The sequence below is a fragment of the Nicotiana tabacum genome, chromosome 12 (assembly GCF_000715075.1).
Source record: "Nicotiana tabacum cultivar K326 chromosome 12, ASM71507v2, whole genome shotgun sequence".
Taxonomy (NCBI): domain Eukaryota; kingdom Viridiplantae; phylum Streptophyta; class Magnoliopsida; order Solanales; family Solanaceae; genus Nicotiana; species Nicotiana tabacum.
This window is the reverse complement of record NC_134091.1, coordinates 106,987,718-107,011,912: the sequence shown is the minus strand read 5'-3', so window position 1 is coordinate 107,011,912 and position 24,195 is coordinate 106,987,718. Positions and strand designations below refer to the sequence as shown.

The following is a 24,195-nucleotide window of genomic DNA, read 5'->3' as shown; positions in this document are numbered from 1 at the left end:
ATCATGACTATAGGACTAAACAAATAAACATGCGCTTTCAACAACTTCATTGTCCAGATCCTAATAATTTAGAAATCATGTGTGTAGGATTCTATGGTTCACCTAGAAAGCATGGTTACTGGATCATGTAACGATATTTATGTTTTAAAAACAATTTCATCGCCCAAATCTGGCCATTTAGAAATCCCGCCTATATGACTTTATATTAATTGTTGAAATGTTTAATTGTACCCACTCGGATAGAAATCATGCCTATAGAATTTTGACGAGTTAGCATGTTCTGATTCTAGGTCTGCCTGTTCATAACTGATCGTCTACCTAATCTTAAGCATAGTTAACATAAGTGATAGTTATACGTTTAATTGATTGCTTGCATATGAGTCTATATGAGGAGGTGAACTTGAGCATTTAGTGCTACTTGCATATTGTGTGAAGTCCTACTTATTTTGATTGTGTAACGTTTAGTTTTATCATTTTGAGCAGCCTAAGGGAGTCTAGAACTATCCACATAGTAGGTCCAAAATCTCCAGGACCATAGGTATAAGGTGGTATGCATGCATAGGATGCGACTTAGAATTGAACTAGAACTCTTTAGGTAAGCAACTTCAATATAGTAATCGGGTAGCAAGAGATGATAGTCTGTGCTCGCTGAATAGTATGAGCAACCCTTATACTTAAGGGAGTTGCGAAGTACTATTTATTTTGCACGGAGTAATCCTTTAGACTAAAAAACTCAGGACTCCATATACGGTTATTACTTGTACATATGTTGTTGAAACTTAGATTGGACTAGGATATGTCTTGTATTGCTCAAAAGTAGTACGGATCACTTATTAGTAGACAAGTCATTTTTTTCACTTGTGTACAATTTCCTTTAATTAATCGTCTCACCCTATCCGTTTGCTTTAACTACTTATTTGAACTTTCTGCTCTCCTTTAATTGACATGTTCACATGAGTTAGTTATAATTTAATAATCCGCACATAGAATAGAATTCGGCTAGGAACCATGGTTGTTGAGCTCGAAGAGTGCTTAACCCTTTCTCTTTGAGGTAATTTGAGTCCTTACCTGATCTTTGATGACACAAACTAGTTCAAACAGAGTTATTTATAAATAGGTGATCTAACGTACCTCAAAATCGTTAAGTGAAAACTCTTCTCTTTTAATACCTATTTAAAAGAGTTGTCACACGTCGAAGTCCGCTTTCGCGAGAAAACGAGACGCGACACGTCTCAGAATGTGGGTACAGACAAAAGTGAACTTGGCGGACTGACTATGCTGGTTTGGCATTAATTTATATTAGTATTCCACATGTCTTAATTAAATGTTGCTTGTGCATTAACTGTATATTCATCATTTTGAGCTATAGTGATATAATACCCATGGAATTATGATAATATTTGTATGTGTTTATCTATGAATAATAATTTAACAAGTTTTGATGTAAGCGTGTTGCACTAACATGCTATGTCAATCACTATTTAAAAATTGTATAAAAGAAGAAAGAATTGTTGCAAACTAGCGTGAATGAAAAAAGAAACATTCCTTTGGATGCTAAAAAATGATACTAGTTACCGGTACCTAATCATTATAAGAGTATCAGAATTGCTAATTTCAATTAGTTTTAAATAGGCATAATAGCTTAATAGATAGTATTTGTATTTATAGTGATTTGGCTCTATGATTTACAAATATGTTATATTGTTGTATCTCGTCTAATACTTCTTTATAATGGCATTTTCGTGTTTCTTTCCTTTTGTCGTGTAGGATATTCTCTATTATGTCCAGAATTCTTGTTATTGTTATCCCTCTTGAAACAACATGTAAATGTTCATGTAACAAAATATGCTGCAGCAATGAAGTCCAACGTTAGAAAATTTATACTTTATTTATTGTTGTTATGCAACTCAAAGATGTAGTGGAAATTATTTTTTGACAAATTTAAAAGAACACTTTTTATTTTCTGGAGGAGAAATTTAAATGTCGGACATAAACATATGTTTGGAAGCATTAGCCTATAATAATTTCTACACATATGACGTTGTTGTTAAAACTTCTAACACATCCTTATACCATTAATTAAAAGTGTTATTTGAAGAATCCATGTAAATTCTCAATAATATGATTGGTGCATTTGACTTCACAACCAATCTATACACAAAAGGAAAATCAGTTAAAGTTGATTTGTTAAATGCATATACACATATATGTATATATTGAGGTTGACAATGAACCTGTATGCCTAGACCATTTGATCTCCTATTTTAAATCTTGATATGAAAATCCTATAAATTCCCATCTATTTCAATTATTTGTTCCATTATAGACCACTAACAAAAAATAAGACCTAATGATTCTATTTGTAGAAAAAAAGAGGAAATTTTTAAAGAACTTTTAATTAAAAAAGGAGTACAATAAGTAATTAATTTTAAATTTTCATTCTTTAGAACGAACATTGAACTTTATAAGATCGAATATCTATCAAATTACTTAACTCAATAATAATGAAGGTCGGGCCGACAAAGCAGCCGTAAAAAGATAGTGAAAGGGAGAGAGGATAAGAGTATTTAGGTAGTGGCGGAAAATTTTCAGTGTATAAGTTCTGGACTACAATTCTTTTAATTTATTGGATTCTGATTAATAGATTATTTATATATATTAAACAAATACTTAATATAAATATAAAGTTTCAGAAAAAGTTATTCCGCCGAACTCGTAACTACCACCATGGCTCAGCCTCTATAATTTAAGGTGTGGAACTGGAAAACTAAAGTTCTCATGCTCTTGAATTTAAGGAAAACATACGCGATATGTCATGTCAACATAAGATACGGTGCTCGGAGAATACAAATTTTCAGGTAAAAGCGTTTTAATCACTTACAAAGTTGAGGTGTCTAATTGACAAATCATGTTAAGTTTAAGAGACTATCTAGATAAAAAGAAAAGGTGATATTTGACCAAAAATGTATATATTTACCCATTATCGCCTCACATTTTAGTACTTTTAGTTGTCTTTTGAGTAGTAATTATAATGGTTTGTTTAACGATTCGACCGGTCATTTTGAGCTCTAGCGTGTCGTTAAGCGGTTTGAGGCCTTGAGTAGCTTCACTTCAGGTATTATGAATTGTACGTGTGGTTGGAATTGAATTTCGGGAAGTTCGGAGTTGATTTGGACAGAAAATTCTAATTTCGGAAGCTTTAAGTTGGGAGAATTGGCTAAGATTTGACTTTTGAGTAAACGACCTCAGAATCGGGATTTGAAGGTTCCAATAGGTTCGTATGATGATTTCGGACATGAGCGTATGTTCGGGTTGAGTATCGCATCACCCGGGAGCATTTCAACGCTTATTATAGAAGGTTGGCATTTTAAAGGTTTAAGAATTTCATAAGTTTGGTTTGAAGTGGGTTTTGATGTTATAGATGTCCAATCGGGGTTCCAAACTTTGGAATAGCTTTGTTATATCATTTGTGACTCGTGTGTGAAATTTGAAGTCAATCCGGAATGATTTGATACGTTTCGGCAAATGATATAGAATTTTAAATTTTGAAAATTTATAAGTTTGATTCGAGGCGTGATTCATAATTTTGATGTTGTTTGACATGGTTTAAGGCTTCGACTAAGTTCGTATTGTATTTTGGAATGTGTTGCTATGTTTGGACGGGGTCCTAGGGGCCTCGAGTGCGAATCAGATTGTAAACGGATCGAGTTTGGACTTGGGAGAGGTGCTGAGGCAGCTGTAATCTAGTGCAATCGCACCTGCGTGAAAAGGGTTGCAGGTGCGAGATCGCAAAAGCAGCCCTGATGTCGCAGAAGCGGTTGGGCTTAAGGTTGGTTGGAGCCATAGGTGCGAGGAGCTTACCGCACCTGCGGGCGCGCAGATGCGGGAGAAGGAGCACAGAAGCGAAGGTGGCCTGGGGTTGAAAGATCGCAGGTGTGGGTGTTATGGCGCACTTGCGGAGCCGCAAGTGCGGAAGCCTGTTCGAGCTAGGGAGACCGCATATGCGGGTGATTTCTGTAGAAGCGGATGCACATCTGCGATTGAGAGCCCGCATAAGCGGCTATTGTTTCGCAGATGCGAGAGGTCGTCTGGGCAGAGGGGTTCTTTTAAAAGCGGGATTTGGCCTATTTTCTTTCATTTTCACTTGGTTGGGATAATTTTGGAGAGCTTCAAGGGGAGATTTTTATCAAGCAACACAAAGTAAGTGATTCTCACCTATTACAAGTTAAATACATAACTGTATATAGATATAAACATGGAAATTAGTAGAAATTGTGGGGGTTTTGGTAGAAAACCTAGAGTTGATATTTTTGGATTTTGACCACGAAATTGGATATGGAATTGAGAATAAATTATATAGTTGAGTTTGTAATGCTATGTGTAATGTTTATCTTTAAAAATTTTCGGAATCCGGGCACGTGGGCCCGAGGGTTAATTTTATAAACTTTTCGAGCGGAGTTGGGAGTTGTTTATATTGATTAATTATGGGTATTAGAGTATATTTTGATGGGTTTGCATATTGTTTGAATAATTTTTGGATCGGCGGGCTTTGATTTGAGGTGTTAGAGAGGCCTTGGAGTCAGTTATGGAACTTTGGAGCGAGGTAAGTCTTCTGTCTAACCTTGTTAGAGGAAAATTATCCCTAGGTGATATTATTTTTTATGTGCAACTAGTTGTGGATACTACGTACACACGAGGTGACGGGAGTCTGTACGTAGCTAGAGCATGTTTATGTCCGGGTAGACTTAGGACTTTATCATGTATGATTGAATTATTTGAACTCGTTCTGCTAGCTTAATTAATTAAAGTTATAATTGAATTTTATCTAGAAATAAATGTATGCATAATGGGCCGAGCCCTAACACTTTAAGTTATGTGTGAGTTATTTGAGAAACGTAAAGATTTTATTGTGATGGAATCATGTACTGTGTTGTAATACGTGTCTCGTAATTTGGTAACTTCCTTCCTTTTCTTGAGCATCGGGCCGAACGCCTCGGCAGTATATAAATGCATCTATGGATCGTGTCGCTCGTCCCTCGGCAGTGTACATATTATTTCGGATCGAGCCGAACGACCTCAGCAGAATCGTGCGTTATATCACTAGTAGTCCGAATATTCACGAGCTAATCTCTCCACTAGTGCCCGGCTTTTATATGGTATTTCTTATTTATTTGATAATGACACTTGATATTTTCTGAGATGTTACTGTAGAACACAAGATTTAGAAATTTTTGCTTTAAAAGAAGTAATTGGGAGAATATGTAACTTATATATTTACCCCATCATTGTCGTATGCCTCATATTTGCTTATGTTGTATTAAATTGCTTATTGGACCTTTAGTAAGTGTCGATGTCGGCTCCTCGTTACAACTTCTCCGAGTTTAGGCTAGATACTTATTAGGTACGCGTTGATTTACGTACCCATGCTGCACTTTTGCACTAAATGTGCAGGATCTGACAGGTTTATTGATGATCACTTTGGCGCGTATGCGCACCTGTTGGGGAGATTTCATGTGAGCTGCATTCCAGGATACGCATCGCAGTCCACCGAGTCTCCATTGCACTATTTATTTTACTTTGTCTTATTACATTCGGGACATATGTTGTACTATTATTGTAATCCTTAGAAAATATTCATGCACTTATGGCACCGAATTTTGGGGATTCCTTCAGGTTAGTCGTTACTGTGGTTAGTGTAATACTTTTATTTACTCTGTAAATTCTATTTTATACTGTTCAATTAATAAAAATTATGATTTTAAGATACTAGAATGAGTAATTAAATTGATCAATCACTGCTGGCTTGTCTGACGGCGGTGTTAGGCGCCATTACAACCAATAGTGGATTTGGGGTCGTGACAGTTTGTGCCTAATATCATATTTTTACTACGTAGGAATAAAGCGGTGCGAAAATACAAAGATTCAAAGAAAAAATTATGCAAAAAAGAAAAGGGCACGAAATAATAATCGGAAAATGGATAGGAAAAAATCTACATGGATGAGACAATTTTGGAGCAGCACATGAAATGAAGAAAAAATGGAGGACTTAGGATGTTTGTCTACGTGGAATGAGGTGAAGTAAATATGTGAATTGTAACAATTAAAACAAGAGAGGGGGACATAATGATTGGTTGATGATTGGAGATTAAATGAAACAAAGAAGAAAGCAAAAAAAAAAAGTTTATACGGAAAGTTGGAAGTTGGCCGCAAGAATTGGAATTGAATTGCAAAACGTTTCTGGTATCTGTGCCAGCGCTAGGCGCTGGTCTGAACACTGGTAGCGAGATTCTTCTATTTTGCCTGGGACAAGGTTATTTTGGTGCTACATGGCACCAACTCGTATAAAAGGGGTTCTAAACATAATTTGGAAGGGATCTAACATACTTTGAAGGAGAATTCACGTGGAGGAACACACATCACGCTTGGAGGAGGCTTATAACTAGTTTTTCTTCTCTTTCCTTCCTTTAATCTCATAGTTTTATCAATTCTAGAGTTTTGGATGTATATGAACATTGTAGTTTGAAGCTTGAATTGTTCTTATTATTTTATTATATTGGTTTATTTATTCAATCTTGTACTTAAATATTTAATTTCTTGATCACCAATTAAATACTATCTATGAATCTAGGATTGAACTCGGGAGAGGGATCGAAATTGCATATAAGATTGAGTAGAGCGAGATCTTGAACTCGAGCATCGGGAACGAATTTGCGGTTAGAATAGGGATATACCTAATCGCCTTGCTTGGTTATTATATGTGAATTATTAATACGTTCTTGTTAATCCTAATTCCATAGGAATATAGGTGTTAGGTTAGCTTGAATAGGCGAGTAGTACTTCAGGAGAAAGCTCTGAGCAATATTAACCTTGTCAATCAATAAACTAAATAAATTAATTAGATGATTTAAGTAGAAAACTCAACGGGATTGTTAGCTAACCCATTGATCTAGAATATTGTCTCTCATTGAATTCGTCTCTAATATTGCCAACTTATTTTCTTTAATCTCTTAATTTGTTACTCTAGATTAGTTTTAGTTAAATATTCATACTCTAGAAAATCACTTGAATAGATTAATTTTTTAGTTTAATTTAGTTAATAGTTAATCATAAGTCCCCGTGGATACGATATCTGGACTTACAATCCTATATTACTTGTACGACCACGTATACTTGCGTGTGCGCTTGGGAGTAACAAGTTTTTGGCGCCGTTGCGGGGGACATAGAAATTTATTATTCTACTAGATTAGATTTTTACTTTTATTCTATTCAAGTTTTTATTTTTATCTTAGTTTAATATTTTATTATCTTTGTTGACATGAAATTTTGGAATGAGAATTGGTCGAATAATGATTATTCTTATTATGGTGATCCTTGTCCATATTGTGGAGGACCACACTTATGGCAAAATTGTGAATCTCAATCTTATGAGTGAAATATTCGTATGTGTGTGGTGGTCAGGATGGCCATTGGGATGATTGTCCTAATTCTTATTATCCTTCTCAGAGACCTTATTATGATGTTTCTAATAATGTTTATGAGTTTTATAGGAGTAATGAAGTGGAGGATATGGAACGCGTTGCCTGTATTATGGACATGATGAGGCAAGTAGCCGAGCAACAAGATGAAATTCACAAAAAGATTGCCTTAGCGATCAAAGGACTGCAGGCTAGAATGGACAAATTAATGGCCAATTTTCAAGAAGAACCTCAACTCGACGAAGAGAGCGAGTTTTCACAAGAAGATAACTTTGAAGAAGCAGATATCGTGAGCCAATCTTGGCTAGAGGAACAACCTCGACTATCTCAATTGAATAGAAAGGTCGAGGCATCTGATGCCCTACATCGAATTGTTGTGGATACGGGCCAACTTGTGAAGCAGAAAGAGGAATTTCAACTATTCGACCAAAATATTATTAATGATGCCAAGGTTGACGAAGTGTGCAAAAGTGAGGATGTCAAAAGTGAAGCGATTCTAGGGTTGGAGTGCATTGGACCTTATTCTAACCACTTTTCAACATTGTGCTTGGTTGGTGATACAAGAATTGATCCATTCGATCCTATGAAGGAGTCAATAAATGGGGGAACAAAGTGTATATATTCTGAAATTTGCAATGCCAAGGAGACAAAATGACATCCCTCACTTAAAGGCCAAGAAGTGCAAGATGCGGCATTGTTTACTTGGTTCCTTTATTTTCACACCACCGCCCCAGGAACGTGAAAGAAAAATTGATGCAAAATTTGGGACGCAATTCATATCCTCAAAGTGGAAGAAAAAAGTGGTGAAAGTAATGTTGTCATGCCACGACTATAAATAAAGCGCTTGTTGGGAGGAAACCCAATTCTACTGCTTCTTTTTATTTTTGTTTATTTTTTTATTGTGTTATCGTTGTAGTGTTGTATTTGTATTTTGTAGGAGTAAGAGCATGGAATCAAGGCTAGTAGGCCTATGCATAAGCGAGCAGTGATTGAAACTAAGTGTGGGGTGCCCGTACATAGGACCATACTTGAGATAAGTCTGAGTATCCTATGAGCTGCTAATGCTTCGGCCTTTGGCCTACCAGGGAGTCTCTTTTACCATAGTGTTATTTATTGTATGCATTGAGGACATTTCATAATTTTAAGTGTGGGGTGAGGAGATTATCTGGATGATTTTATGTGTTATCCTATCTTAACTGTAGTATTCTTTCTTAGTGTAGTGGTTTTTGTTTAAAAAAATAATAATAATAGAAAAGTTGAACGTGTCCCGACGATGGATTTTGTGGACAGCTTTCTTGAGGGATTAAGGTCCAATAAATAATCCAAAAATATTTTCTGTTTGTTTCTAGTTAGTCTTAGTTATATAATAATTCCCCTTGATTTTTCTTGGTGAATCGGTTCTTTTCCAGGGGATGTAACTTGAACCGGGTAAACTTTTTTATTTTTAGGATTAGATTTTTTGTTAGGAGTAGTAGAAGAGGGAGAAGAAAAACCTTTGTGACTTGTTCGATACTAACATATTTAGGCATGAGCTTGAGTAGTACTTTTCTCTGAGTGCTTGAGTAATAAATAAAATGGCAGACTTTCTAACACTTAAGCTCATGGTTGTGACTGTATATACCTTATTCTTATTTTGTCGTTCGCTATGATCATGTCTGTCTTAGAGTAGAATTGATCCATCTTGATTAATACTAGTGCCATGTGGGGTGAGGATTTCTTACATATATTCCATGTTTTGCATTTTAGTCTAGAACTTACCTTGCATGTTATTGAAGCGAAATAAAAGTGTTGCTCTGTTTAGAAGATGATAATAGGCTTTCTTTGATATGTCTTGTGAATTTTAGCCTTTTCAGATATTGTACCACTAGTTAGCCCGTTGAGCTTGTAGCCTTTTGTTTGGAAGCCGTATTTTTGCCTTGATCCTTTTGTTGAATCCCTAGTTTTTGCACCCTGCTTCCTTGAGCATTGTTGCTTAGACTGTGATATTAATTGATAAATTTGAAGAAAGTGATGATTAAGTATAAATGGTGACCAACGATAGCTGAAAAGTGATGAAAATGCCCTCTTGAAAAGAATGTGACATGAAAAAAAAAAAAGAATTAAAAACAATTGCTTTGAAAAAAAAAATGAAACGTTCTTGATATGAGGGTAATACTTGTGAAATAATAGATGAAGAGAGGGCCGAAAAAAATTAAGAGATGAAAATAATATGTGATGAAGTCTAAAAATTCAAAGTACTTAGGGAAGTGTAAGTCACTATTATATAGTTCTCTTACCCGTCCCCTAGCCAACACTACAACCCGTTAAAGTCATATTTGATTATATTCGGGCATACTTAATAAGTAGACTTGTACATAATGGGCAAGCCCATGGTTCTTTGTGCATACATGTGAATTCGTTTGTAAGTGCGAGAGTTGTTCTTTGATGCTAAGTCCTTAAAGTACATTCATTCTTTGATTTGAGTGTATGGACTATTTATTCTTGTGAGGGCACTGGTTTCATGACAGATAGGTGATGTTATTAGCTTTATTTGACATAATAGGTGAGCAAGCTTAAATTTGGTGAGTACGAGTCCCTCTCTGCGGTTAGGAGGTTAGAAATTTGTTGTTTGTTTGTGACTTGTATATCTTGCACGATGATGAGAAAGTGTATATCTAATGGTTTGAGTTGTAATAGGGCCAAATTGTTAATATCAACCAAAGTGGTGATGTTTCTAAGCTTGATTTATTGAGAGTGATTTCATTGCTTACTCGAGGACGAGCAAGAGTTTAAGTATGGGGTTATGATATTCTACCAAAAATACATATATTTACCCATTATCGTCTTACATTTTAGTACTTTTAGTTGTATTTTGAGTAGTAAATATAATGGTTTGTGCCTAATATTATATTTTTACTATGTAGGAATAAAGCGGTGCGAAAATACAAAGATTCGAAGCAAAAATTATGCAAAAAATAAAAGAGCACGAAATTATAATCGAAAAAAGAAAAGGAAAAAATCTACATGGATGAGACAATTTTTTAGCAGCACATAAAATGAAGAAAAATGGAGGACTCAGGATGTATGTCTATGTGGCATGAGGTGAAGTAAATATGTGAATTGTAACAACTAAAACAAGAGAGGGGGACATAATGATTGGTTGATGATCGGAGATTAAAGGAAACAAAGAAGAAAGCAAAAATAAAGTTTATAAGGAAAGTTGGAAATTGGCTACAAGAATTGGAATTGAATTACAAAACGTTTCTGGTTTCTCCGCTAGGGCCAGTGCTAGGCGCTTGTAATGATCCAACTGGTCGTTTTGACTTTTAGAACCCCGTTCCCTTAAATAAAACTCCATGAATATCTTTTTAATGATTTATGACTTGCGGGGATAGTTGGTTCGGGATTTGGAGGTGTTTGGGTTGAAATCGGAACACTTGGTTCCTTAAGTTAATTTTAAAAGGCCAAGTTTGACTTTGGTCAACATTTTGGGCAAACGGACTCGGATCAGTATTTTGACAGTCTCGGTAGGTCCGTATCGTGATTTGGGACTTGGGCGTATGCCTGAAATCAAATTCCGAGGTGCCTAGCCCAAGATATGGAATTTTGATGAAAAACATTAAAAGCTTAAGTTCAAATAGTGACCGGATGTCTAATTATGTGCAAACGACTCCGGAATAAAATTTTGATGAATCCAACAGCTCCGTATGGTGATTTTTGGACTTAGGAGCGTGTTCAAAATTTTATTTGGAAGTCCATAGTTAAATTAGGCTTGAAATGGCTAAAAACAAGAATTTAAGTTTGGAAGTTTGACCGAGGAGTTGACTTTTTGATACCGGAGTCGGAATCCAGTTCCGAAAATTTTCATAGTTCCGTTATATCATTTATGACTTGTGTCTAAAATTTAAGGTCAATCGGAGTTGATTTGATAGGTTTCGACATCGAATGTAGAAGTTAGAAATTTTAAGTTTCATTAAGCTTGAATGGGAGCATAATTCGTAGTTTTAACATCGTTTTATGTGATTTGAGATTTCAAATAAGTTCGTATGATATTTTAGAACTTGTTGGTATATTTGATTGAGGTCTCGAGGGCCTCGGGTGAGTTTCGGATGGTTAACAGATCAAAAGTTGGACTTAAAACAGCTGCTACAATTTTTCCTTTCTGCTGGAAATTCTTGCCCAAAATCGAGGACCAAGATCGAGCTCCCATGATCGAAGCCACGATCGAGGCCATGATCGAGGCCTAGGATCGAGGGATGCCTGGGCAGAATTATAAAAGAGGGCATTCGTCCCATTCGCCATTTTTAACAAATTAGAACTTGAGCAGAGGCGATTTTTGATAGGTTTTCAAGGAAAAGACATTGGGGTAAGTGATTCTAACTTGGATTTGGTCTATAAACATAAATATATCATTGTTCTCATCATTTAATTAGTATTTTGAGATTGAAATTTGGGAAATTTTTAGAAATCTCATAAGAACGAATTTTTGAGATTTCGGTATCGATTCAGAGTCGGATTTGAGTGAAACTGATATGGTTGGACTCGTAATTTAATGGGTTATCGGATTTCGTAACTTTTGCTGGATTCTGAGACTTGGGGCCCCACTGACGAATATTTAATTAATTTCGGAATTTTTATTAAAAATGTAGTATTTTTTTTATAAAATTGATTCCTATAATATTTAGTGATTGTATCGAATTATTTTGGCTAGATTCGAGCGAGACAGAGTTGGATAATCGTGGAAAAGGCCTTCTAGTGGAATAAATTGGAGCAAGACGAGGTAAGTCTCTTATCTAATGTTGTGAGGAGGAAATGTCACGAGCCAATTTTCCCTCCGCTGGGTATCGTGATGGCACCTAATCTTAGAAACTAGGTAATCCTAACAATAATTAAAACAACAACATTATTTAAATAGAATCTCTTAAAATTTTCAAAACCGGTAGTACAAGTCATAAGCTCTACAGAGTATTTGCTAGAAAACTTCTAAATACAACTGTCCAGAAATAAGAATAAACAGTGCAAAATGAAAACTAGAAGGTGACTCCGAAGCCTGCGAACGTAGCAGCAGGTTTACCTTGAGTCTCCACAGCAACAGTCCACCCAGCTAGCTAACGAACAAGTACCTGGATCTGCACAAAAATGTGCAGAAGAGTAGCATGAGCACACCACAGCGGTGCCCAATAAATATCAAGACTAACCTCGGTGGAGTAGTGACGAGGAACAGTCAAGACACCCACTGGTCTAATAAACTGAACAGATATAAGCACATGATTTACAGAAGTATGATGTCTACATAAAGACTATGCAATGTGGCTCACAATACAGTAATGGTATTAAAGCAAGAAAACAACAAGTATCAGCGGAATAACATGAAAATGACGCATACAAAGTAAATAGAACACAACCTAAATCCGGAATCACGAATACAACAAGGACAAGTAATAACTCAGTAATTACAACCGTTTTCACATCAGGTTTTAGTCAATAACTCCACGAGGTACCGAACCTCGGACAATTCACAACTCACGGGCCTCAATACCTAAACCCTAATACTTGGCATCTTGTGCCCTCATAATACCTCTTATCCGATAAGAGTACTTAACTATGTGTATGCTTGTGCAAGTGTCCTATCATAGTCTACACCAGCAAATAAACATAAGGAAGAAGAAGAACGGACAACACGTAGAATATTTACTCACAGCTTTCACAAGATAAAGCTCACACAGATACGTACACCACTACACAAATATAAACAACAAGAATGCCCCCAGGCCATAAATCATCACAAATCAATCCCTGACACAACCCACCTTGTCTCGCCACGTGTGCAATAGTAATATAAATGCCCGCCTTGTCTCGCCACATGCGTAACCCACACATATATATATATCCCACCTTGTCACGCCGCATGTGCAAATATCAATAGTAATAATAGCACGACAGAAATATCGTGCAACCCCATAACAACAACCGCACGATAGAAACTTCGTGCATCACAATAATAACAACCGCACTGCAGAAACCTCGTGCATCACCACAACAAATACAACAACAACAATGGCAATAATACAAAGTACGACAAGTAAATCAACTCAAGAACTTTTAAATCACAGGAAAAATGTGGGACCAAATCACAAGGAATAACCACAGTCTGAAATGCTAGGCGTAAAGCGAACAACTCAACAAAGGAAAAACTAAGGTGTAGCAACGAATCTCATAATATACACTTCAACAACAGGGAAGCTAACACGAATCCAATAATGCCAAATAAAACAAGTCGACTAAGATATAAGATATCTACTTCTTTTAAGTTTGAGGAAATTACGAAGGATATTCAACAATTCAATTAAGGATAACAGCGAAAAAATAATCATAACCTCAATTAAGACTGAATAATATATATGATGAAATAATATAAATTCCAAATAAAGATAAGCAGTTATGAAAAAATAGCATGGTTATAAAAGAGATAACAGTTTCAATTAAGGCACATATGAATCAAGTAACGATAATAGTGGATCATGAAGCAATTTATTCTAATTAAGTATGTAGATGTGAATCTAGTAATTAAGATATATAACCATAACAAGAACAATTTCATATTCAATGAATACAAAGACCTAAGAACCCTGAAAGGCCAACTCTCTACAAATAAGTCTGTGCACGCACTCGTCACCTCGTGCACACGGGCTACAATAAAAATAGAAGACTCAAATCCTAAGGGGAAGTCCCCCACACAAGGTTAGGAAAGATACTTACCTCGAACCGAGCTCAAACAATCGGTCACAATGCCTTTCCATGAATATCCGGCTCCGAATGACCCAAATCTATCCAAACACAATTGTATAACATGAATACAACAATAATAGACGTATCTAATCAATGAAATCAATATTTTAATAAAAATTCCAAAATTCGCCCTAAAAAGTCGACCCGGGCCCACGTCTCAGAATCGGGTAAAAATTACAAAATATGAACACTCATTCACTCACGAGTCCAACCATATAAGAATTACTCAAATCCGACCACAAATTCCCTTTCAAAACTCGAAATCTTTATTGAAGAAGTTCTTCCAATTTTTTCCAATTTCAACCCCCAAAAATCCGAAACTAAATAGAGAAAACAACTATAGATTAATGCAATACAACCAAAAACGAGTTAGGAATCATTACCCCAAAGATTTCTCTCAAAATCCCTTGAAAAATTGCCAAATTCCGAGCTCTCAAGTCCAAAAACGCAGAATGAAACCAGACCCTCGAATTTCTCTTTTCTGCTCAGGCGTGACCGCACCTGCGCATAATTAGCCGCATCTGCGCGACCGCTGGTGCGCACGTCCAAACCGCACCTGCGCTTCCTCTCGCTTCTGCGTGCCAAAATCTGCTTCTGCGGATCCGTTGATGCGCACAATTTCTCCGCACCTGCGGAGACTGTCAAGTCCATCTCTTCTCGCACATGCGCCTCAATCTTCGCATCTGTGGGCATCGCAGATGCGGAATTTTCCTCGCACCTGCGAACCCTGGCACTCCTCCACTTTTCTGCTTGTGCGCTTGCCTCTCTGCACGTGCGCTCTCTTCACCGCAGGTGTGAAAATACGAGAAGCCTTAAGACTCAGCAGTAACACAAATCAAACTTTTAATCCGTTAAGCACCCGAAACTCACCTGAGGCCCCCGGGACCTCAATCAAACATACCAACAAATCCTAAAACACCATACGAACTTAGTCGAGCCCTCAAATCACATCAACTAACGTTGAAACTACGCATCACACCATGAATCAAACTTATAAATGTCAAATCTTTCAACTTCTAAAACCCATGCCGAAACCTATCAAATCAACTCGGAATGACGTCAAATTTTGCAGGCAAGTCCCAAATAACATAACGGAGTTGTTCCAACTCTCAGAATCGCATTACGACCCCGATATCAAAAAGTCCACTTTCGGTCCAAATCTCCAAAAATTCGACTTTTGCCATTTCAAGCCTAAATCATCTACAGACCTCGGATTTACAGTCCGGACACGCTCTTAAGTCCAAAATTACCCAACGGACCTAATGAAATCGACGAACTCCATTCCGGAGTCATCTTCACATAATTCCGACTACGGTCAAAATCCTAAGACTTAAGCTTCTGTTTTAGGGACTAAGTGTCCCAAATCACTCCGAAACAACCGGTAACCGAATTCAACCATGCACGCAAATCAATACACATAATATGAAGTTGCTCAGGGCCTTATGCCACCGAATGAGACTTAAATTCTCAAAACGACCGGCCGGGTCGTTACAGGAAATTACCCCATAGAGATTAAATTGAATAATTGTTGCTAATTGCGGGGGGTACGTACGCACGAAGTGACGAGAGTCCGTGTGTAGCTACTATAAATGCTAAAGTCCGGGTAGTTTAGGACTCAAAGCATGAATTACTTGTGTAAATTATATTCCTTGATTAATTAATATTAATTGATATATATGAATATATTGTGAATTGTTAGATAAATATATTTAAAGGATGAAAATCTCATATGCTTGATTTTCTGGTTAAATCAATTAATTGTTAAAAAAAATTATTCTCCTCCCGAATTTATCTCATAATAAATATACTCTCCTTCCGGAGATACATAAGCAAATGTCCTCCTTTCTTGTGGAGCGGGCCGAGCGCCTCGGCAGGATAGATGCATTTATGGATCGCGCTGCACGTCCCTCGGCAGTGTACACGACACTCTGGATCGGGCCGTACGTCCTCGGCAAAAATCGTGCTTAATAATAATAATTACACGATACTTTAATAATTTACTTCAGCTTGCGAAGCTAATTGATAAATTAGAAAATCCTTGAAATTTAATAAATTATTATTCTTGCTTGTTAAAGAATTAAATTGTTATTCCTATAAATGAGATTTAATTGATAAATTAAAAATTTATTGAAATTGAATTGCAGCTTGTAAAGCTATTTGATAAATTGGAAGTTTTATTGAAATTGTATGATTTAATTAATAAATTGGAAAATTGTTGCATTTGAAGGATTTTTATTATTTTCTGCTAATTGAATAAAATTATTGTTAACTCTGTGGATCAGGCTGATTTGAATAATTATAATTTATTCTAATTATTATTATTGACCCATAGTGAGTGTCAAAGTCGGCCATCTCGTCTCTACCACTTCGAGATTAAGCTTGATACTTACTGGGTACACGTTGTTTACGTACTCATACTACACTTGCTGCACTTTTTGTGCAGGACCTGAGACGTATAGCGGCCTTGTGGGCGCAGAGGTGTGGTTAATAATTGTGGGGACATAGGTGAGCTGCATTCTATATTACGATCCGTAGCTAACAGAGTCTCCTTCAGAGTTATTATATTTTCCTGCCTAATTTGTATTCTGGACAGATGTTGTATTTTATTTTTAATTCCCTAATAAATGCTCATGCACTTGTGACACCGAATTTTGGGAATGGTTGTGAATTGTTTAGAAATTTAGTTGCTAAAAATATTTATCATTTACACTATGAGTTTTATTTTTATTATTTCATTGAAAAAAATTCTGATTTCAAAAATACTAAAATGGGTAATTAAGTGAAGTTTGCATTGTTGGCTTGCTTGACAGTAGTGTCCGGCGCCATCACGACCTTAATGGATTTTGGGTCGTGACAGCTCTGGTCTGGATGCTAGTAGCGGGATTCTCCTATTTTGACTGGGACAAGTTTATTTCGGTGCTACACGGTCCCAACTCATATAAAAGGGGTTCTAAACCTAATTTGGAGGGGATCTAACATACTTTGAAGGAGAATTCACGTGGAAGAACACACACCACGCTTGGAGGAGACTTCTAACTAGTTTTTCTTCTCTTTCCTTCCTTTAATCTCATAGTTTATTAGTTATAGTGTTTTGGGTGCTACATGAACGTTGTAGTTTGAAGCTTGAATTGTTCTTATTATTTTATTATATTGATTTATTTATTCAATCTTGCGCTTAATTATTTGATTATTTGATCACCAAATAAATACTATCTACGAATCTAGGATTGAACTCAGGAGAGAGAATTCTAGATTGCATATAAGATTGAGTAGAGCAAGATCTTAAACTCGAGCATCGGGAACGGATTTGCGGTTAGGATAAGGATATACCTAATCGCCTTGCTTGGTTATTATACATGAATTATTAATGCGTTCTTGTTAATCCTAATTCCATAGTAATATAGGTGTTAGGTTAGCTTGAATAGAAGAGTAGTAATTCTGGAGAAGGCTACGAGCAATATTAACTCTGTGAATCAATAAACCAGATAAATTAATTAGACGATTTAAGTGAAAAACTCAACGGGGTTGTTAGCTAACCCATAGCTCTAGAATATTGTCTCTCATTGAATTCGTCTCTAATATTTCCAACTTGTTTCCTTTAATCTCTTAATTTGTTACTCTAAATTAGTTTTAGTTAAATATTCATACTCTAGAAAATCACTTGATTAGATTAATTTTCTTAGTTTAATTAGTTGATAGTTAAACACAAGTCCCTGTGGGTGCGATATCTGGACTTACAATCATATATTACTTGTACGATCATGTATATTTGCGTGTGCGTTTGGGAGCAACAAAAGATCACACTAATGTGATGGTGCTATTGATTATTTATTTTCTATTTTATCCTGGTACAAAAAACTAAATAAAAATAAAATCGGAAAAAACTTCTGAAACTAGTAGGGACCATTTAAGCACGTCAACCACGTATACTCGTGACTAGTGAGAAAATGCCAAGATCTGAAATTAGTAATAGGTCAAGTTCTATCAATCGTTCTGTCCATCAAATTCTATCTTCTCCAACTAGATGTTCAGATAAATACAAACTTAAAATATTTCCAAATAGACAATTGATATTTGAATTCTTTATAAAAACTTCTAAAAGACTTTTACGTCCATAAGCGTATTGCAATTTCACTCTACACTACTCCTTACGCCCTATTATATGTGATACATTTTGATGGACATAAAATTTTAGAAACAAAGACATTTGAAATTTCTGGCCAAAATACGAAAAAACTTAAAATTAAATTGTTTTTATTATAAAAAGATAGTACTATTTTTGTAGACAGGCTAAAATAAAAACTGTATCACATTAACGCACCTACTTTTACATTCTCATGTGTAATTATTCAGCCGTTCGTTATAAGAAAATTTAGACATGTAGTTCATAGCGGTCGTTCCGTGTAATCACAAAGTTAATCTTATTATTGCAAATTATCAACCTGACAAAGAAAGCATGGAAACCATTATCTAATATCATTAAGATATGCCCGCGTGAATCTTTATTTTGGAACTACATTTTACATTTATTCTAGTTTTCGATTATGTAAATTTTGGTAATATTGAAAGTATTTATCTGTCAAGTACTTACAAATTAAACAAAGTTAAAAGTCATAAGTTGGACATCCTCGAAAAATTATAAGCACTTTTAGTTTGACCAAATCTTTTACTATTTTACCCTTAATATTTTATAATTCCCCAAATACCTTTTCCTAAACAAAATCCCTAATCAACTCTTCTTTCAATTTTTATATTTTGTTTTTCTCCATGTAAAAATAATTTTAAAATACTTTTAAATCTATATTTTTTAGATAGATTTTATATTAAATACACCAAATGCTTATTATTTATTCAACACTTTTATCAACCATATAACTATTTATTTATAAGATCGATTTCAACGCCTAAAAATGCTTTTCATTACTTAATATTGTTCAGTTGGCTTTAATCAACTAACCAGCCTCTAAATTGTATCTAATAAATATAAGGACTAAAGAGCATAATAACTATAGGGGTATCAAGCTGCTAAAACACACAATGAAAGTATGGGAGAGTGGTAGAGATGCAGATAAGGGGGAATGTGTCTATTTTCGAGAACTAGCTTGGATTCATGCCTGGCGATCGACCATGGAAGCCGCCCATCTTGTGAGGAGATTGGGGGAGCAATATACGAGTAGAAAGAGAGACTTGCATATGGTATTCATTCACCTAGAAAAAGCTTACGACAAAGTCCCGAGTGAGGTTTTATGAAGATGTTTGGAGGCTAAAAGTGTTTTTGTAGCGACATTAGGGTGATTAAGGATGTGTATGATGGAGTTAAGACTCGGATTAGAATAGTGGGAGAAGAATCATGTCACTTCTCAGTAATGATGAGGTTACATCAGGGATCAAGTCTTAGCTCGTTTCTATTTGGTTTGACGATAGATGTATTGACATGCCACATTCCAGGAGAGGGGCCATGGTGCATGTTATTATAGATAGCATAGTACTGGTTGACGAGACACGAGACAGAGTTAATGCTAGGTTGGAGGTTTGAAGAAAGACCCTGGAGTCTAAAGGTTTTAGGTTTAGCAGGACTAAGACAGAATAAGTGGAGTGCAAGTTTCAGTGACGTTACTCAAGAGGCTGACGTGGAAGTGAGGCTCGATTCATAAGCCATTCCTAAAAGATAAATTTTCAAGTACATTAGGTCAGTAATCAAAGACAATGGGGAGATCGATGTAGATGTTACATATCATATTGGAGCATGGTGGATGAAATGAAGGCTAGCATCTGGTGTCTTGTATGATAAGAACGTGTCGCTAAGACTTAGCGGTAAGTTCTACAAAATAGTCGTTAGATGGACTATATATATGGGGCAGAGTATTAATCAGTCAAAAACTCTCATATCCAGAAGATGAAAGTAATGGAGATGAAGATGTTGAGATGGATGTGTGGGCATACCAGGAGAGAAATGGTCAGGAATGATGAAATTCGGGACAAGGTAGGTATGTCCTCCGTGGTGGAGAGATGCAGGAAGTGAGATTGGGATGGTTTGGGCATGTTAAGAGGAGATGCTCGGATGCCCCAATGAGTAGGTGTGAGAAATTAACAATGGTAGGTCTCAAAAGAGCTAGATGTAGGCCGAAGAAGTATTGGGGAGAGGTGATTAGGGACTGCGCGACATGGCGCATCATCAGCTTACCGAGGATATGATCCTTGATAGAAGGATGTGGAGGTCGAGAATTAGGATAGAATAGTAGTAGGTAGTCGAGTATCTTTCCTTTCATTTAAGTAGCACTAATGTTATCCTCGAATTTTCATATTCCTAGATTTCTATTACTGCATGGTTACTTTTATTCTTATTTTTCTATTATCTTGTTGGTGTTACTGCTTTTTGACTTTTTTCACTACTGCGTGTCTTTCTGTATTCCGTTATGATTGATTATGCATGCTTGCTTTGAGCTGAGGGTCTGTCTATCAGAAACAACATCTCCACCTGTACAAGGTAGGCATAAAGTTGTGTACACACTACCCTCCCTAGACCCTTGTGGGATTACATTGTGTATGTTGATGTTGTTGTAAGGACTAAAGCGCATTGATCAAAACTTGAAGGGTAGTTTTTGATATAATGGTTAGTTAACTTCCCAATTTGATGAAAAATGAAAAATAAAAGAGCCTTTATACAGACCGATCATCTCTCTAAGTGGAAATTCACGTTATTCAATCATAAGCATAAATGAGAAACACCGAAAGGATGAGACACCATTTTCTTGAAGTTTTGACAGATCAAGAAAGATCATGAATTCAGGTTTATCTTCTTGAATAATGAATTTACTTAAGTATAAATATCTTGTGAAAGTCATATAATTGATTATGATGCGAAGTCTAGAGCGCAAAATTCTTACATCATAATTGCAAAGGAACTCTGAGTTTTATTCCAACTGGTAGCTCAGCATATCAAGTTGGGTTTTCATTTACTTCTATGTGTTAGTACAATATAATTTTTGTATAAGACCAAATAAAGGAAGAGAAAGTAATTTCTTTTGCCACTGTGTAATATCTAACAGTAATTTCAAGAAGCCAGAAAACTGATTAGCTTTTCACCATCTGCCATTTTTCATCTTATACCTTTTCCGATAATGAAAAAAGAACAATTAGAGACTATACATCCCAAAAGTCATCAAAATGACAAAATTGTCATAGCAAAGCACTTCTCAAGTTTACTTGTTCTACAAAAACAAAAAGTGTGTAAACCTAATCCTTCGAACCACAAAATCTACGCTTTAGAGTCGATAGATTCAGAATGAGCGTGATTTGCATGTGAATACATTGTAAAAATTCTCACATAATTCGAGCGTACAGTAATCAATTCTGTTGAACTCACAAAAACCGCTCCAGATCCGACTCTACTTAAAATTTCAATTATTATCTATTAAGCGAAGGAAAAGGTGTTGGTGCAAAATTGGTCCTCTTGACAAATCTTCCTTTCATTCGAGGCCTCTTCTCAGCATTCAATTTTCTGACTTCGTACCTTATTTTCTTGGAGAACAACCTCGTCCGCCGCTTCTCCTTGTACCTTAATACTCTTGCTTCTCTTCCTTCATCCACTGTTGGTCCATGTCCTGTCATTGTTCCCATGTCTCCATATAGATGATTTTTTCCACAATTTCCCTGCCAATATAGGTCAATTTATAAGCAATTAGCTCATGAAAATTGAGATAGTCCTGCAAATAGGGAGGAAATTTCTTCATTTCGGATTTCGAGAATCAAACAAATCTTTTTTTGACTTGTAATTCTTTCATGTCTTTTAAATATTTTAAATTATTAATTATTGTGACTTATAGTACTTTTTAGTAGTTTTCAAATATGTAAACTTCATCTCAAAAATTATAAAGATTCTATGTGCAAATTTAAAGTCAAAACTAAGAGGCTCAAATCTCGATAAGCAAAAAATATCACATAAATTTCGATCAAGGAATAGTAAATAACCAATTAGTCGTACTTCTTTTCACATGCATTAACAAAGAAGAAACTATGCAAGTTGTTATAATAAAAAAGATCTAAATTATCTACACTGGTAATTGTATAAAAATTCTTTGTTGTAACTAGTCAATTATCATCCTTTCCAGGTAATACGCATTAAACCGTTTTTCAAAATATCAAGGAGCGTTGAAAGAATGATATTGTCTAGAATATTTCTACTTCTAATAGCTAAGTGTATAGAAATTAAACTAATGTTCAATCTATGTCAACTTTAACAATTGCGACATAAAATTTTAAATTGAGAGAATTAAAGAAGTATACCATGCATACAGGCCAGCAGTCGTTGAAATCTACTTCAGGCCTCTCACCAGTAGTCCAAGGAGACCTTTGATCAGCCCAAGCATTTAAAACACCTCCATAATCAAGATTTAGCAAAATCTTATTATTTTTTGTATCACCTTTGTCATCTTCTTCTAAGGTAATAATTGGTGAATCACAGTCGAGTTTGAGATCAAACGTATCTGAATAATCAACTTGATTATAACTACTACGATCGATTATAACTTCCATTTCTCCTTCATTTTCAACCTTAATTTTCTCATCAACCAAAGAACAACCCATGGAATCATCATGTTTCTCCAAAAACCCTAACCCTAATTCCATGTAATTAAATGACTCCTCATCATCAAGTCTTCTCCCAAGTAAACTTTCAACATCAGCTGCAAATTCTGCTAGCTCCATTTCAGATGGAATATTAAGCATCCCATTAAACTTACTCATATGATCATCATTAAAATCATTTTTCATCTGATCTTTAGAATATTCGTTCCCAATAGCATCATCGGCTACAAAGGGGTCGAGAATAGGGACACGATAAAGGAGTTGCTCTTCGTTATCATCTTGTGAATTCTCATCACTTAATATCTCTGGGACGACGAGTTGAATAGGGTTTTTAACTTTTCTTGAATTCTTACCATTCCTTGGTGTTCGAGCTTTTCGAGTAAATCCACGGTGCCAAGATGGCACTGAAACTGAGTTGGAAAATTCATCTGATGATTTAAGAGATGATGTTTTAAGACGAACCCTTTCGTGCCTACGGGCCAAAGGATTGGCTGAATGAACAGAAGAATCACAAGATTGACACAAGAAAGCATCGTCTGCTGCACAATACCAACGTGCCCTTTTCCTTATACAACTGTCACAAGCTCTCGCCGTCTTTGCACCTACGACGTTCGCTATTTTTTTCTCTGAACTCGTCATTCATACATATATTGTTTCAGAATTCAGATTATATTCTTTGAAATTTTGAGATATTTGAAGTATAGGAATTAAACAGTAGGTGAAGATGAGAGTTAGTGAAATATGTCGAGTTTGGTCTCTATGTATAGAAGGGAATTGAAGAGAATTCAAGAAAGATACAGTCGAAAGTGAAATTATTTGAAGAAATGTGGGAGCGTAGTGACCCACGAAATGCACTTTTTACAGTGTTTAAACTTTTTTTTTGCATTGCATTTAACTATACACACGTTACGTTGTTAGGATAAAGAATTTTTGCACTGTAATTTAATTATTCCACTTATTTTGGTGATCTAATAGTATAAGAAAAATCAAGGACAGCACTAGAGTATAGTTTAGCTTAGCTTTAGTCCAAACTTTATATTTGCCTTAAAAAATCTATTGAATATGTACAAATTTTTATTTTAAAATTCAGTAACTTAGACAAACAAAAATTCTAATTTCATAAGCTTTAAATCCTAACCCTGTCTCTGAAGAAAATTTACATTATCCATATATGGAAATTACATCCTAAATTCTTTTTCTTTTCTCAATTTTTTGGACACACTTTTAAGAGTTTTTGGAAGTTTTCCACAAGGCATGGCACTGCACTTTTGGGACCAGCCATAGTGGCCTTATCTATTTTTCAATTGGCTAGGTTTGAAAAGTTCATCCTAGTTTCTTGTTGCTGATTGGCTGCAACTCTTATCAA

At 35.6% G+C, this 24,195-nt stretch overlaps 1 protein-coding gene across 1 annotated transcript; it reads right to left on the bottom strand.

The window, feature by feature from the left end:
- Window positions 1–21,411: 21,411 nt before the first annotated feature.
- LOC107778231 (zinc finger protein CONSTANS-LIKE 16) lies at window positions 21,412–23,694 on the bottom strand. Its single transcript, XM_016598444.2, has 2 exons — window positions 22,530–23,694; window positions 21,412–21,896 (listed from the first exon to the last, which is right to left on the bottom strand). The coding sequence occupies exons 1-2, from the start codon at window positions 23,466–23,468 to the stop codon at window positions 21,651–21,653; spliced, it is 1,185 nt and encodes a 394-aa protein (XP_016453930.1). The 5' UTR covers window positions 23,469–23,694; the 3' UTR covers window positions 21,412–21,650.
- Window positions 23,695–24,195: the final 501 nt, after the last annotated feature.